General features: G+C 35.7%; 1 protein-coding gene across 1 annotated transcript; it reads right to left on the bottom strand.

Moving 5' to 3' along the window:
• Positions 1-5,718: 5,718 nt before the first annotated feature.
• Positions 5,719-6,744, bottom strand: LOC106461369 (zinc finger MYM-type protein 1-like). The gene has a single exon (XM_013921187.1). The coding sequence runs from the start codon at positions 6,742-6,744 to the stop codon at positions 5,719-5,721; it is 1,026 nt and encodes a 341-aa protein (XP_013776641.1).
• Between the last annotated feature and the right edge of the window lie 7,545 nt (positions 6,745-14,289).

The following is a 14,289-nucleotide window of genomic DNA, read 5'->3' as shown; positions in this document are numbered from 1 at the left end:
ATTTGCATATTATATCTACCTAACGTTTTAACAGGATGTTCTGTTATAGAAGTTAAAATACTTCTAGAAACTACTTTCCAGGTATTATCTAATAATGTCGGATTTCTGTCTACTAATTCTGAACTTAGTAGCAACGATCGAGCACCTGTATCAACCAATAACTGACATACTATACCTTCTATTTCCACTTTAGCTACTGGTGATACTTCATTAATGCTATTAATACTAGATTGCTTATCCCAAACTGCCAGAACTACCTCTACTTTTGCTCTGTAATCCCGGAGGGGATTACGTTTTTGAACCTGTAGCGAAGGTAGGGCTACCATTATTATTGGGAAGCTTTCCTCTATAAGCTCCAGCCTTTGGGGCTTTGCTGTTTTCAGCCTTCTGTGGGCGTTGGCAATCTTGTGCCATGTGGCCTGTAATGCCACAGTTCTAACACACTATCTGCTCATTTCTTTTCTGCTTTTGAAAGCAGTTTCTTGCTTTGTGCCCAACTTTGCCACAGTTAATGCACTGGAAGCCATTGGGCTTACTCTGTGTATCAGACAGATTAGCCTTGCTAGACTTGTTAACTGCATTTATAGCAGAATGTTTAGGCTTATAGATCTGCTTTTCTCGTAGCTCTTCTCGAGTACCTACTTCAATTAAATCCAGTAAAGTTGCTTGAAGAGTATTTGCTTCATTTACATATCCTCTAGCTACATTACTGTATAGCCCTCATTCATACTCAGATTTTAGAGTATCTTGCAGCATATCTTTGCTTGGATGTGCATAAGCCCTGCACAATCTATTACCTATCTCCTGCAACTTATGTCCCAAAACTCGTACAGATTAGCCACGTTGTTGATATAGGTTGTGCATTTCTGTTAAGATTACATTAGCTTATGCATTAGATATTAATAGTCTGTTGTTTCACGCAGCTCACCATAAGTCCTAATGTAACGTTTAGCTTCTCCTGCTGTTCTTAGACATAATATATCAACTTCCTGGGCATCAGTCCAGCCTGATATTCTAGCTGCTTCATCTAAGGCATCGATAAAGCTTTTTTCATTCATTGTTTGGTTTTCTGGTCCAATTTCCAACAATGAATGATGAAGACATTTCAACAGCAGCAGCCAAGTTTCAGAAGATTTATTCAGATGACATAGAGCCTGAATTTGTGCCATAAATTCTTCACTTTAAAAACTTTGTTGGGCAATTTGATGAATTCAGGTACAAGCATGAAACACTGGAAGCTTCTGATATCTACACCCTTGTAGTAAACAATAGATTAACTTCTTCATTCCCTAATGTTGAAATAGCACTATGGATTAGCACTATGAATAGCACTTGTGTTTACTGTGTTTTAGGTAAAGTGTACACTGTTCATTCCAGCCAACATGAGTGTTTCTTTTTAAGAATGTTGCTGCATGAAGTTAAAGGGCCTAGATCTTTTGAAGATCTTAGAACAGTTGATGGTCATGTTTGTGCAACATTTACAGAGACATGCTACAAACGTGGAATGCTAGAATATGAAAATCAATGGGATGCCACCTTAAGAGAAGCAGCCATATACCAATCCCCAAAGCAGATAACAGATTTATTTGCAATTCTGCTAAAAAAAACTGTGATGTAGGCAACCCTTTAGAATTATGGAACAAATACAAAGATGATTTGGAACAAAATTATAAGCACCAAGCACAACTTACCAACCCACACATTGACTTAGTTCACACAGATGAAATCTACAACAGAGCCTTAATTGACATAGAAGATAAAATAGCATCAATGAATGGACCACAACTACCTTCATTTGGCCTCCCACAAACCAATAGAATAGAAGTCAACAATTTAGCTACAGAGCTTATAAGAGAAACATCATATGATATCAACTCTTTAACTGAATATGTAAATGAAAATGAGCCCAAGTTGTTGCCTGATCAGAGAACTACTTATTCAACTATAATGAATAGAATCTCTCAGCAGAATGGGGGCATCTACTTTTTGGATGCTCCTGGAGGTACTGGAAAAACATTTGTCACAAATTTAATACTGGCCAAAGTTCGCAAGCAAAATAAAATTGCTCTAGCCTCTTCTGGTATAGCTGCTACATTGTTGCCTGGAGGTCACACAGCTCATTCTGCATTCAAACTTCCTTTGGATTTAGCTACCAATGATGAAGCTGTTTGTAAAATTACTAAAAATTCTGGCATGGGAGAGGTTTTAAAAGATGTGAACTTATAGTCTGGGATGAATGTACAATGGCCCTTAAAAAGCATCGGAGATCTTGAACAAAACTCTACAAGATGTGAGAAACCACAAGACATTGATGAGTAGTGTAACAGTTGTCTTTTCAGGAGATTTTCGCCAGACTCTGCCAGTTATGCCTAAGGTAACAAAAGCTGATGAAATTCGAGCGTGCCTTAAATCTTCCTGTTTGTGGCACAATGTTAAAACCTTGAAGCTTACAACCAATATGAAAACAAGAATTTATGGTGATCGCAATTCAGGCCTATTTGCTTAAAACTTGCTACAGCTTGCCAAAGGAAAAATTCCTGTGGACCATGACAACAAAGTCATTATATCTACAATCAACACAGTAGTTCAAAGTGTTAATGAATTAACAGAAAAAGTATTTACTAACTTTTGTTATCACTACAAAGACTTTACTTGGTTGTGTGAAAGAGCAATATTGGCACCGAAAAATGTGACATTTAATTCTATCAACCAACAACTACTCCAAAATATTCCAGGGAATCCTTATATTTACAAATCAATTGATACAGTTATCAATCACAATGAAATTGTCAACTATCCAAAGGAGTTTTTAAATTCTTTGGAATTTCCAGGATTGCCTCCTCATTAACTACAACTTAAAGTTGGAGCTCCTATAATGCTTCTACGAAATTTAGTTCAGCCTAAGCTCTGCAATGGTACCAGATTAATAATAAAGGCATTACAGTCTCATGTCATTGAAGCACAAATTCAAACTGGTTGTGGCAAGGGTGAAGATACTTTTATTCCTAGGATACCTCTAATAACATCAGAGATGCCGTTTCAGTTTAGGTGCTTACAATTTCCAGTAACATTAAGTTTTGCCATGTCGATCAACAAATCACAGGGACAAACAGTGAAAGTTGTTGGGCTACAATTACATGATAGAAAATAGTTGATAGAAAGTTAATTTTTTCCCGAAAGTCTTTAGATTCGCTTTGTGAGTTTTCTAGGTTATCACAAAGGTCAAGCTAGTTAGTTTCTTTTAATGTTTTATCTTATTTCTGCATTTAATCTGTTTATTCAGGTTTTAAGGGTGAGGTCACGTGAAATGTAATGTTGTCTTCTGAGACGTCTAGGTTCTATAATTAGTGTGTGTATCTCAGGAGTTAATGTCCAGTGAGTTTTTAAATGTTGTCTTGAGACTAACGGGTGGTTTCAGCTGTAGCTTTACTCATAGCTTTCTTTATGTTTTCTACATATGTGTCTAGTTTATATTTTTGTGGGCAACACGGTTTACTTAAACCTACCTAAAATTTTGCTAAACTTTCCCTTCTTAAATTGCCAGTTTCCCACAGATGTTTACTCTAAGCACTATAGATAATGGTAGTGTAACGATACTTCCTTACCCTCCAGTACTTTATGCTATTGAAACTAATACATAATAACATTATTTTTATAACTTTTGCCAATAACAACATATTTTTAAATTTAAGTGCTAACTTTAATCTTGGTACACGATGGCTAACTACTCTCAATTTATATCAGAAATTTAAAGCATTACCTATATTGAGTAACTTTGGATGATTGATCCAAACTATAAAATATGTTAGGTCATCAAACTCCAAGGCAATTCTTGGCCTCACGCACATCACATACTCTTTTGGATGTTCCCACCCAATAAGACAGGAAAAGAGACATGCGAGTACTGAAGGTCTCCCTTTCTTGAAGAGTTAACTTCCACAACAAACTTGAAAACTCTGAACTCACTTTTGTATACTCAACACCAGATAGCATACTAAACTATCAATTCAACAACCAACCATACCAAGAATGGTAACACCGAGTCCAATTTGACCTCTTGTAAATACCCGAGTAGCTTCCACCTATTCACAGTCAGCCACCAAAGAAAAATCATCATGTTCCCAGCCCCAAAGACACGAAACAGCCTGAAGCAAGTAGAAAATTTTTGAGGAAATTTTACAACTGCTTCAGGCTTTCATTAGTTGAAAATGAATAAAACAGAATTTAAAAGTTTTAACAGTTCTTTAAAGTCTAAGTAAGTAATCAAGGATATATAAAAAAGAGGCAACAAGAAGACACCGGTGTTGTGAAATAAGCTTGTGAAATGAGCTTGAGAACTATTAAAGAAGGTCAGAAACCGAGTTACGTAAGAAACATTGCTTAGAAACAAGATGAGTGCACTAATATTTGTGAAAGGTTGATGGATTATTGACCTCAACCCCTTAGAACTAGGAAAGCTACGAAAAAGTTTGGTTTAGTGAGTAATATTGGCACTTTGAGGTGATGTCAATTACAGAACATGGATGTAGCAGTGCAAATTAATAGGTGGCTGACTAACACCAATTATCTATAACCAATTACTTGATTATGGTTCTGGTTCTAGTTTTGGATTAGCCATTAAGAACATGGGACTACTTGCGGGTGATGCTGTGTCCTATTTAGTGAGTCAAGCTAATACCAAGAAAAGTTAGTTTAAAAACCCATGTCAGAGACTGAAAAATCAGTTCTCCCAGGAGTTCCTCCAGGAATCAGAATGTTCTGAAGTACCTAGGAAAGCTGAACTATGAAGATGTCAAATGGGGCTAAAACTCCCAACAACCCAACTCTACTGTATGTATAATCTCTCTCTCTTAATCAGCTACTGTTAGAACTAAAGTAAATATTAAATGTATCTAAGTAAAAAGTGTTTAATGCCAGTATATAAGTAGTTAATCCAGTGTGACTAAAATTTAAAGTTTGTTATGTTTTTTGAGAAGTTGTTAAATGTTTAATAAATGTTATTATAAGTGTTCACCATTGGCCTGAGACTATTTCTTTAGTCTAACTGTAAACTAGCTTATGGCTTCACTCGTAACGACAAATCCTCCAATAAATAAATTTGGTGTAATGAGTAGTTTTAATTGAAACTCCAACAATTAAGCCCACCAGGGCGCTACTCATTACAGCTGGCGCAGTCTCGATGGTTTTTGGAGTAGCTAACGACAGGTTTGATAGAGTAAAGAAAGCTGACAAAAGTAAGAAAATCAGCTGAAGTACTATAAGTAGTGTAAGCTAGAAATAAGTAGCTATGGCTACTGCTGGTGTAGATACGACTAGAGAAGAGGGTGGTGCATGCCCTAGAGTTGATAGAAGGGCTGATGCTAACCATGAAGCCACAGTGGAGCAAACCACACAAATAGGGCCACACGGCACCACACACTTAACAAGTGCTGTACCACTGTATCACGAGAGTGCAAATGAGGATGTCCATTTTTATATGCTGCAATGCGATGAGGAAGAGCTGAGCATAACTTGTCTATGATGGGTAGATATGTTTCCACCTTAAACTTCTGTCTTCCTCGCAAAGCAACATTTTCAGCATTACCATCATTGATTCTTTTTTGTTCGTCACAGTATTCTGTATTTTCTACTTTGTCTTTTGCTTTATTTTTCAAACACTTCAAACTGATCTCGCTGCGACATCAAAAAATCCAGTAGAGATTTAAGAAGTTTAATAGCTTATTGAAGCTCCAGTGTTTCATGTTGAAGTAATTTGCTGACTTGATTGAACCTCTCTAGTATGACAGCCCAGAAGTCTGCCAAGAGAACTGTTTCCAATTTTGATAGCTGCTTGAGTATAGTGTTTGCTTCATAACGTGTGTCAACCTTCTGATTTACATCTTCTGAGATTAACTTCAAAGCTTCTTGAAAATAGCTGTACCTTTTAGACAAGGCTTTTGTGGCATCGGCCCTTGTAGACAATATAGCATCTGATGCTCTTTTAACTACCAATGTAGATTCACTTCCACTTTCAGCTTTAAGGCACTGAGGTATTACTGACCAACGCTGAGTTGAACCAGAAAAGAAATTGTAAAGTTTTTGTATAAGACCAAAGAATGAAACTGCTCCAATGCAGCTTTCCACAGCACAAACACCTACCAAATTAAGGGAGTGTGCAGTACATGGAATGTAATGGGCAAGATGATTGATACTGAGAATATGTGCTTGAAGCCCTTTGTAGCATCCTGACATATTTGATGCGTTGTCATAAGACTGTCCTCTTAAACTAGCTACATCAATTCCAATTTGCTCAAAGAATTTCAAGACAATGTTGGCAAGAGCTTCTCCAGTGTGACTTGCAATGGGAATGAAAGCAATAAAACGTTCAACAATCTTATGATCTGATTTTCCGACATAGCAAATAACTACAGTCAGCTGATCAGTGTGAGATATGTCTGGTGTTGAATCAGCACTTAGAGAAAAGTATTTGGGTTCCTTGATTTCTTCTACAATGGTTTTCAATACTTTGTTTCCCATAATCTCTATGACTTCCTCACATGTTGTTGAAGATTGATATGAAGCTTTTCCTCGTCCTTGATTACCATATTTTGCTATATGAGAACTAAGAAAAGGATCATACTCAGCAAGTAATTCAAGTATCCCAAGGTAGTTGTCATTCTGTCGAGAATTAAGTACTTCTGTATCACCACGAAAGGTTAATCCACGAGATGAGAGAAACCTTACAGCTGAAACTACTCTTTGCATTACTTTTCCCCAGTATCCTTTTTACTTTGTGAATTGGATTTCCAATATTGAATCACTTCGTCCAAGTGGATTTCGTCTAGAAATCGATGTCATCATACAGGTCCGATGTCCAGAACTGTTCTCATGTTCTGTAATCCCTGTAGTCTCCAGTGTAGTTTCCAGTCTGAAAATCCACCAACGTAAAACTGGGTTTTTGATCCATGTATACTCTCAAAGAGAATGCAAGCAAAACAATATACATTTCTTATTGAGGGAGAATATATTAGCCATTCCCATTTAATATTCTCGCCAGTTATATGTTTTCGGAATATCGATGAACGAGAAAATTTTCTTTTCTGATTAGAGTATTGTCTTTCGTATAAAGAAAAGTCATCATCATGGTGCTGGCATTAAACGGGACCTTGTTTACACCAAAAGTCACGTACCTTCTCTGTTATATTTGAGTTTGTCATATTCCAGGTCATCTTTCTTCTGGTGGACAAGCTCAGGCTGCTCAGCATCAACTCCTGTGACATTGGTATCATCAGAGACAACTTGAACTTCTAGTGCCTCTTTCATGTTGCCATCATAATCACTGGATTTAGATGCATTTGTTGTCTGCTCTGTTTGCTGCATTGCGTTTGAACTCAAGATCAAATAAGTTTGGACATTTACTGAGCAACTACTTCTTCATGCTTCCGCGTCTTCTCTTGTTGTCTTTTTCTTTTGCTTGCTCCACTCTCAAACCTCTTTTTCTCCGACATGATTAATCTGAAAGGGTGAAAAAATTGCTAAATACTGATTTAAGGGGACGTCTCATCGTGGAAAAAGACGACATATGCTTTTGGCCATAATGTCTAATGAAGGAGAATTTAATTCTTTGCAAGAATCAGTTGGTCTCAGTTTAGTTATTATTTGCATAAAAAGTTATTTATGTTATTATAACAAAAAAGGGGGCGTTAACCCCTTGGTTCAACTCCAATAACTTTATCGTCACTGGAAAGCTCGTAAAAAATACTATCGGAATTGGCAAGTTATCCTTCCTTTTAGCCGTTTTTTTTTCGCGATAAAATCAAAGAAATCCAATTTTCAGGGGAAACAAAACAATTTAAGTCTAAGTAGGTCCTAGGCTCCTAGCCTCAAATCAACGTAGGCCTTAACTGGCCGAATTATTGAGCATAATAAATAATAATACTGATTAAGGAAGGTTAATACTTAATAACACACTGGCAAAATGCACATCATTAATATTGAACTTAATTCAGCCATCGTTAAAAAATGGTAAAATGAAAATCATATAAAAAGGAAGGTAGGCCTTTGCCGCTAGGCTTGACAAGTTGACACAATGACACTATACTATAAGGCCTTAGCAAATCGAATAACGCTTGCCTTATAGGGATCCACTCTTAAATCTCTATCGAAAATTAATCACAATAGTCAACAGTTCATCATATACGTTGCGTAATAGCATACTATAATTATAAACTTACAGCAGTAGCTGTGAACACCAGTGTCAGATCTCAAAACAATAAAAAATGCCTTTAGAGAGAACTCTTTGCAGGGAACCAATAAAACCGTTATTCATATTATAAAGTCTGTATGACATCACAAACCGTCATACGATATGTAGGCTATACAGTACAGTGTTTATTTCTGCCTTATTATGTCTACTACAAATATATATATATATGCAGTATATTAATTGAACCCTTTTTAAAGAGATAAGTTAGAATACTTATACTTTGATTCTACATTCATAAATGAAATAACTTTTCCCTTAAACTCTGGAGGCTCTCCAGCTGGCGGAGGGCCCCTGGGCTGCAGCCCCGAAAGCCCATGGCTTAATCCAGCACTGCCTTGATGTAACGTTGATTTTGTTTTAGGCATATAGAAATAGTAACAAAGTACTATTTGATGTTACTAGTTTCTGTGGTTAATTGTTTCTTGTTGTACTCCGTAAAGGGTAAAGGTATATAAGACGGGAATTTTGCGCAGCCTTTTAATTTTTTTATTTACATTTATTGGACTCCTTTTTATCCCATCATTGTTGAAAATTATAAAAATTACCAGAAAACGTTTGTTTTTATATTTATAACTCATCCATGAAAATGTCACATTTCATATACCGTCTGCATTAAATTTTCACATTCTATCTTTTATCATTGGAAATATCAACAAATATTACCACAGCATCATGAAATCCTTTGGGTATGAACACAATTTTTTGCACAAGTATAACTTGAGCTATTTAAGTCCCAGAAACCACATCCCCGACATTGCGTGTACATAGCATCCCACCATTCTTGTGCCTGCGCAATACCATGTTAATATAAGTGAATCACTCTAACTGTCATGTTGAATCCAATAAGAGTATACCTCGCGGGAAACATAGTGGTTCTACATTTTAGGATGGAGAGGATCACCCCTTTCAATAGTGAACTACACATTCCATAGTCCATCTTCAGATATATGGTATTGTGTGTGTGTGTGTGATATTACCTGCTTCAGCTGGTATACTTCCAGTGTCAGCGCTCACAATCTTTCTTCAGATAACTGTGAAATTCCAAACCTGTCTATACCTGCTTCAATCGTTGACCTCTTTCACGTTAAATCTTTGGATTGTACAACCTGTTAGAGTTTGTTGTTGAAATGTTTTACCAATTGGAGCATGCAATGACAGAGGCGTAGCCGGGATGGGGGGGGGGAGTCGAACGATCACCCCAATATTCTAAAAAGCCTAAAAGGTCCACTATATTCTAATTCTCTTTATTTGAAAAGGCTTATCCAAGGCCTTTACAACTCAGGAGCTTATTATGTGAAGTAAGTTAAACATCTCTCCGTTTTGGCTCTCTTAAGTTTTTTGTATAGAAGAAAAGGTCCACATTTTTTTAAACGATCCTCTACATACACATATACGCTCTGTAGTGCTAGCTACTGCGGTTCTGAAATGTGCAACAGCAAAATAAAATTCGGTGTTTACAAGAACATGTCGATAGCAGTTGCAAAGAGCATTGACCATTCTTCCACAATCACCAATAAAATTAATTTACAATTTGGTAAACAGCAAGTCGGGTAGCTTCCATCGTTTTATGTGACGATTTATTGCTTCAAACACAACCCCAGTGGCTCAGTGGTAAGCCTGAGAGTTTATGCTCCAAAAATCGGGGTTAATAGTGTATATCTTCATGCTAGTAATAGGCTATGTTTATACAGAAGTCTGTGAATTCTCCAGCTATGTATTATCGTAAAATTGTTAGTTGGATGGTTCCATAACAGTTCTACCATTTTCAACCTGTTTGCAGAGCACTTGTAGGGTTTCTAGTATTGGTATATTATACTGAAGAAGTTTGGTACATCAAAGCTGATCAATGTGTCTTGTGTGGTTATCATGGTTGCTTTTATAATATCCACTAAGTGGATGGATTCTTAATGTATGAAGATGTTTTTATCTGTTAATGGTCTACAAGATACCAAACTAAAGGGTGTCATTGTAAATTTCTGCAGTGAACTATGGGATAAAGAGGGTAGCTATCCTTGTGAATTTTAAGTATATTCTAAGTGTATGCAGCGTACTATTAGTCGTTTGTCTCTATTCAATATTAATTTTTGATTTTTCTTGTTGAGTTAGTTAATCTTTTTCTCTCTCTTTCTCTGAATTAACTGTTGGGTTAAACATGATCTTTGTGTGGGGGCAATATTCCTTTCGATTTTGAGATTGATGATGTATTCCTCTATCTGCTAGAGATACACATTTTAACTTGCAACAGGGAAATTTATGAATTTGGTAGTACCTTACCCAACACTATAAATGTTCTCGTCTATGCAAAATTCCAGTCCATCTTAGAAGTTGAATCAACCTAGAAACAACATAACTGATATATAAAAAGCAATAAACATTATAGAAATTTATTTGATACTCTCACACGTGTATGTGAAAGAAGCTTGAAGGTTTGTTTGCCAGTGATCTATTACCTGACTATGCAGAAAAACAACTGTACATCATTAAGCTGGATCCAAATTATAAACCTGGTAGCCACTGGGTCTGTATTTGCTTTTGTTTAGTGGAGAAATGAAAATATTTTGATCCATTATGATTGCCTCCACATAAATTCAACATAAGAAAATTCATCAAGAACAATTGTCGAATGTGGACTTACAACAAAAAGTATTGTAAAGACCATATTCGTCTGTATGTGGACAACATTGTATATATTATGCTTATTACTATTGCAACATGTGTCAAAACGAAAACTGCTACCTACATTTAGATCCCACAGAGATATTAATTATATGTTTGTTCATTATTTTGTTGCTAAACGTTTTCAGTTAAATACATCCTTAATAGATGTCATTTTTATGTAGATCAGATTGCAAATTTTTTATTGTGAGAAAATAAGTGTTAAAATGTGTCAAGAACTCTCTTCTTTTTATACTAAGCTTATACAATAATTAAAAATGCAAACAGTAAAAAATTCAAATAACAGTCTTACTTGTAACTTTGTAGGACATATAATTAATTATAGAAGTGAAAAACTACAATGTTGATGATGTATGTTAACACTATTTTTTAGCAAACCATCAACCACACGACCATCTAGCAACATATCCTTTGTACCTCTTTGTGGAACTCTGACTTCTAGCAACACTCAAACTGTCACCTCCTTCCAACTGCGCCATCTGGTGCCATTTCGTGGAACTATGACGTAATCGCTTCTGTCACCCCTATGATGTCACTGTGTGGACGTCATCATCTCTACCTTATGCCTAAGACAACTAATCAGCGAGTGCGTCTGAAGTACCACGTTAACTACTAATTTATATTCCTGTAGATTTTCAGAAAAAAAAAAAAAGACTAAATGCTGGATATGATTCCTACAAAGTACCCTACCATGGAATCAGATATTGCTTGATAATAAGCTAATTATCATCTTTCGCAAGTGCGAGAAAACAAGCAGAGGTGTCACATACAGTAAAAAATTACCGTGTGGGATTGAAGTGGAATCACAAAAGTCGTAACAGTGACGTAAGTATGCCCTCGCAATTGGGAGGGGACGACGACCACGAAAGGCCTGACCAGATTTGCCCACAATGGGAATAAATGTAGGGAACCTAATTACTTTTTATACAGGGGAGAGCATCTTTTGCAGTTACACCACTGGTCGTAATGATAAGTGTATGTGTGGAATCCTAAAAAAATAAACTATTCCTGTCCTGGAATTTGTAGTTGTTTAACTTTTGTACGTTGTATTTCTATTTGAGAAAAATAAAATTTTAAACACCTCGAAATATAATAAAATATCCTATTTTCACATCGTATGCTGGATAAGGCCTAGAGACTCCAACTTTCAAGAAACATGTAGACAGCTTTCAAAGTTTTTCCTATTTGCTTGGTATAAGACATTGTTTCTTCTAATTTGTCTTGTATATTTGATTGAAAAGAAAGATTGTAGTTTCAGTTTTGTTGCACAACTTATACTAATAGCGATGATGCTAATGCTACTACGAGTTCCCACGTTTGTAGACGTTATGTGTAACCTATAACAAAAACAATATTAAGGTGAAAAAACGCCAAATTATAAAAATATCTCAGACATATAAGGATATAGAACACACAAATCCAGTTAGAAGAAGTAATTTAGGCAACCTTGTAATCTTCTATTACTTTTATTATTAATAGTAGTATTAAGATATGTTAACAAATGTATCATAATAACAAAACCGCAGATGGCAAAATAACGACAAAATGCTCTGCGTGGAAATGTAACTACTAATATGACTGTAATTTGGAGATACATATTTGGCACATCATTTTCCAACCATCGGCGCCACGGGTAATTTTTGCTAAAAATTATCAGCTTTTCGTAAACAGTCTTCCAACAAATTCTCGCGAATTTATTTACACTTTGAGTTACCTGTGAGAAGAATCAAGGCCCATGAAATTTATATTTCTTAATTCATTGCTTCACTTAAATCGAACGATATGTGCATAGGTATAGGCTGCGTAGCCATCATCTGGTCATTTTTTGTAATGAATTTCACTATTTGTCAACCAGTAGAAAGAGTGACAATCGCTTTATAACATCTCAAGATCAGAAAAGTTGCTTCTGTTTTCATACCAATATTTGACGTTAAGGCAGAATATTTGATATTCTAACATGTAAACTCCTGTGACTCAATGAGAGTAAAACAAAACATTAAATATACCGAACGATCCAGCAACATACTGACCAAATAATCAGAAATGGACAGGTACAGAAAAATAATGGTTAGTATTATGAATTGAGGGGTTGTGGGCCTTACCTTGTAGCAGAATCATTAAGGTCAATCAATATCGTATCCTTCGATACTTTTATCAATATGTATCATACACCACAAATGTCCATTGAAAAGGTGTACACAATAAAAAATAATGTAATTTAAACTAGAAATTACCAAAATCTTTCCACAACAGATATAGACAAAAAGATTAAATATGAGGTAAGCATCATAACCATATTACGAAATGGTAGCAAACAATCAAGAGTTGTGTTCAAAGAACTGTCCAAGTTTGACAAATTCCAATATGTTAGCTTCATTCTAAATGTTGGTTGCTGTTCTTGGTCTGCTCGCACTGCGCTTATGCATAAATGAGTCTGTAGTACGCAGCCACTGACAAGTATTTTTCTATCATTTAACGTTCATCTGGAAACCGTTCAGCATACAGTCTGGCATCCTTGTGACACTCTCCATACAATAGGATCATGCTATTCTTCAACTCAGTACTCTGTCTTCATTTAGATGATCTGGAAGCAGTTGCAGCACAGTGCTTGTGTACTGCCTCAGAAAATTGTAGTGCATTCTGGAGGGATTTACACATTTTGATAATAAAGTTAGAGAAAAACGACCTTTACGTTGCAGATAAATATAAAAGAACTTTAACTGACGTTTCAACTTTGCAGCTTCTTTAGGGCTAGTACATAAAACTGTTTGATATTACAATATTCGTTAAAAGCAAAACGTCAGTTAAAAGTTCCCTTACAATTATCTGGATTGTAAAGGTTTTTTTTTTCTTTCTAAATTTATTATCAAGCCGTACTGCCTTAGGTAAAGGGCTTTCAAAACTTTTTATCCTTTTGCACCCTTCAAATGTGTAATGACCTTCTTATGAAAATTCTAACCTGCCACCTCAAACCTAGGTTTGAGTACCAACACTTGCTATGGTTAGATTTCGATCTTCTGCAGCACAAAACTCTATATTCATGGAAGGAGTGGATTTTTGCTTGTACCTGTTGTTGTTGAGTAGTAATTTTTGGTTTTAAAATGTTTCCTTTCTTGTCTACACCTCTGCTGTTGAAATTTTGGGTGTATGATGCATATTTATAGGATGTCTGAAGAACATCGCCTTAAATGATATTGTCATTACACCTCACTCAATACTGCTAACGATTATTTTCCTTAACTTCACCATTTCTGAATTATCTGCCTGTCAATGCCTTCTGAATCACTTTGTATATAACCAAGTATATTTTGGTTATTACAAAAATTGAGGATTTTTAATGTTTCAATAATTTTCACAAAACAGTCCCA

Source organism: Limulus polyphemus, unplaced genomic scaffold (assembly GCF_000517525.1).
Source record: "Limulus polyphemus unplaced genomic scaffold, Limulus_polyphemus-2.1.2 Scaffold945, whole genome shotgun sequence".
Classification (NCBI taxonomy): Eukaryota; Metazoa; Arthropoda; class Merostomata; order Xiphosura; family Limulidae; genus Limulus; species Limulus polyphemus.
Note: the sequence above shows the minus strand (reverse complement) of the source record. Positions and strands in the feature narration are given on the sequence as shown.

Excerpts from the sequence above, each read along its gene's own strand:
- LOC106461369 (XM_013921187.1), bottom strand. The coding sequence starts at position 6,744 with ATGCAAAGAGTAGTTTCAGCTGTAAGGTTTCTCTCATCTCGTGGATTA.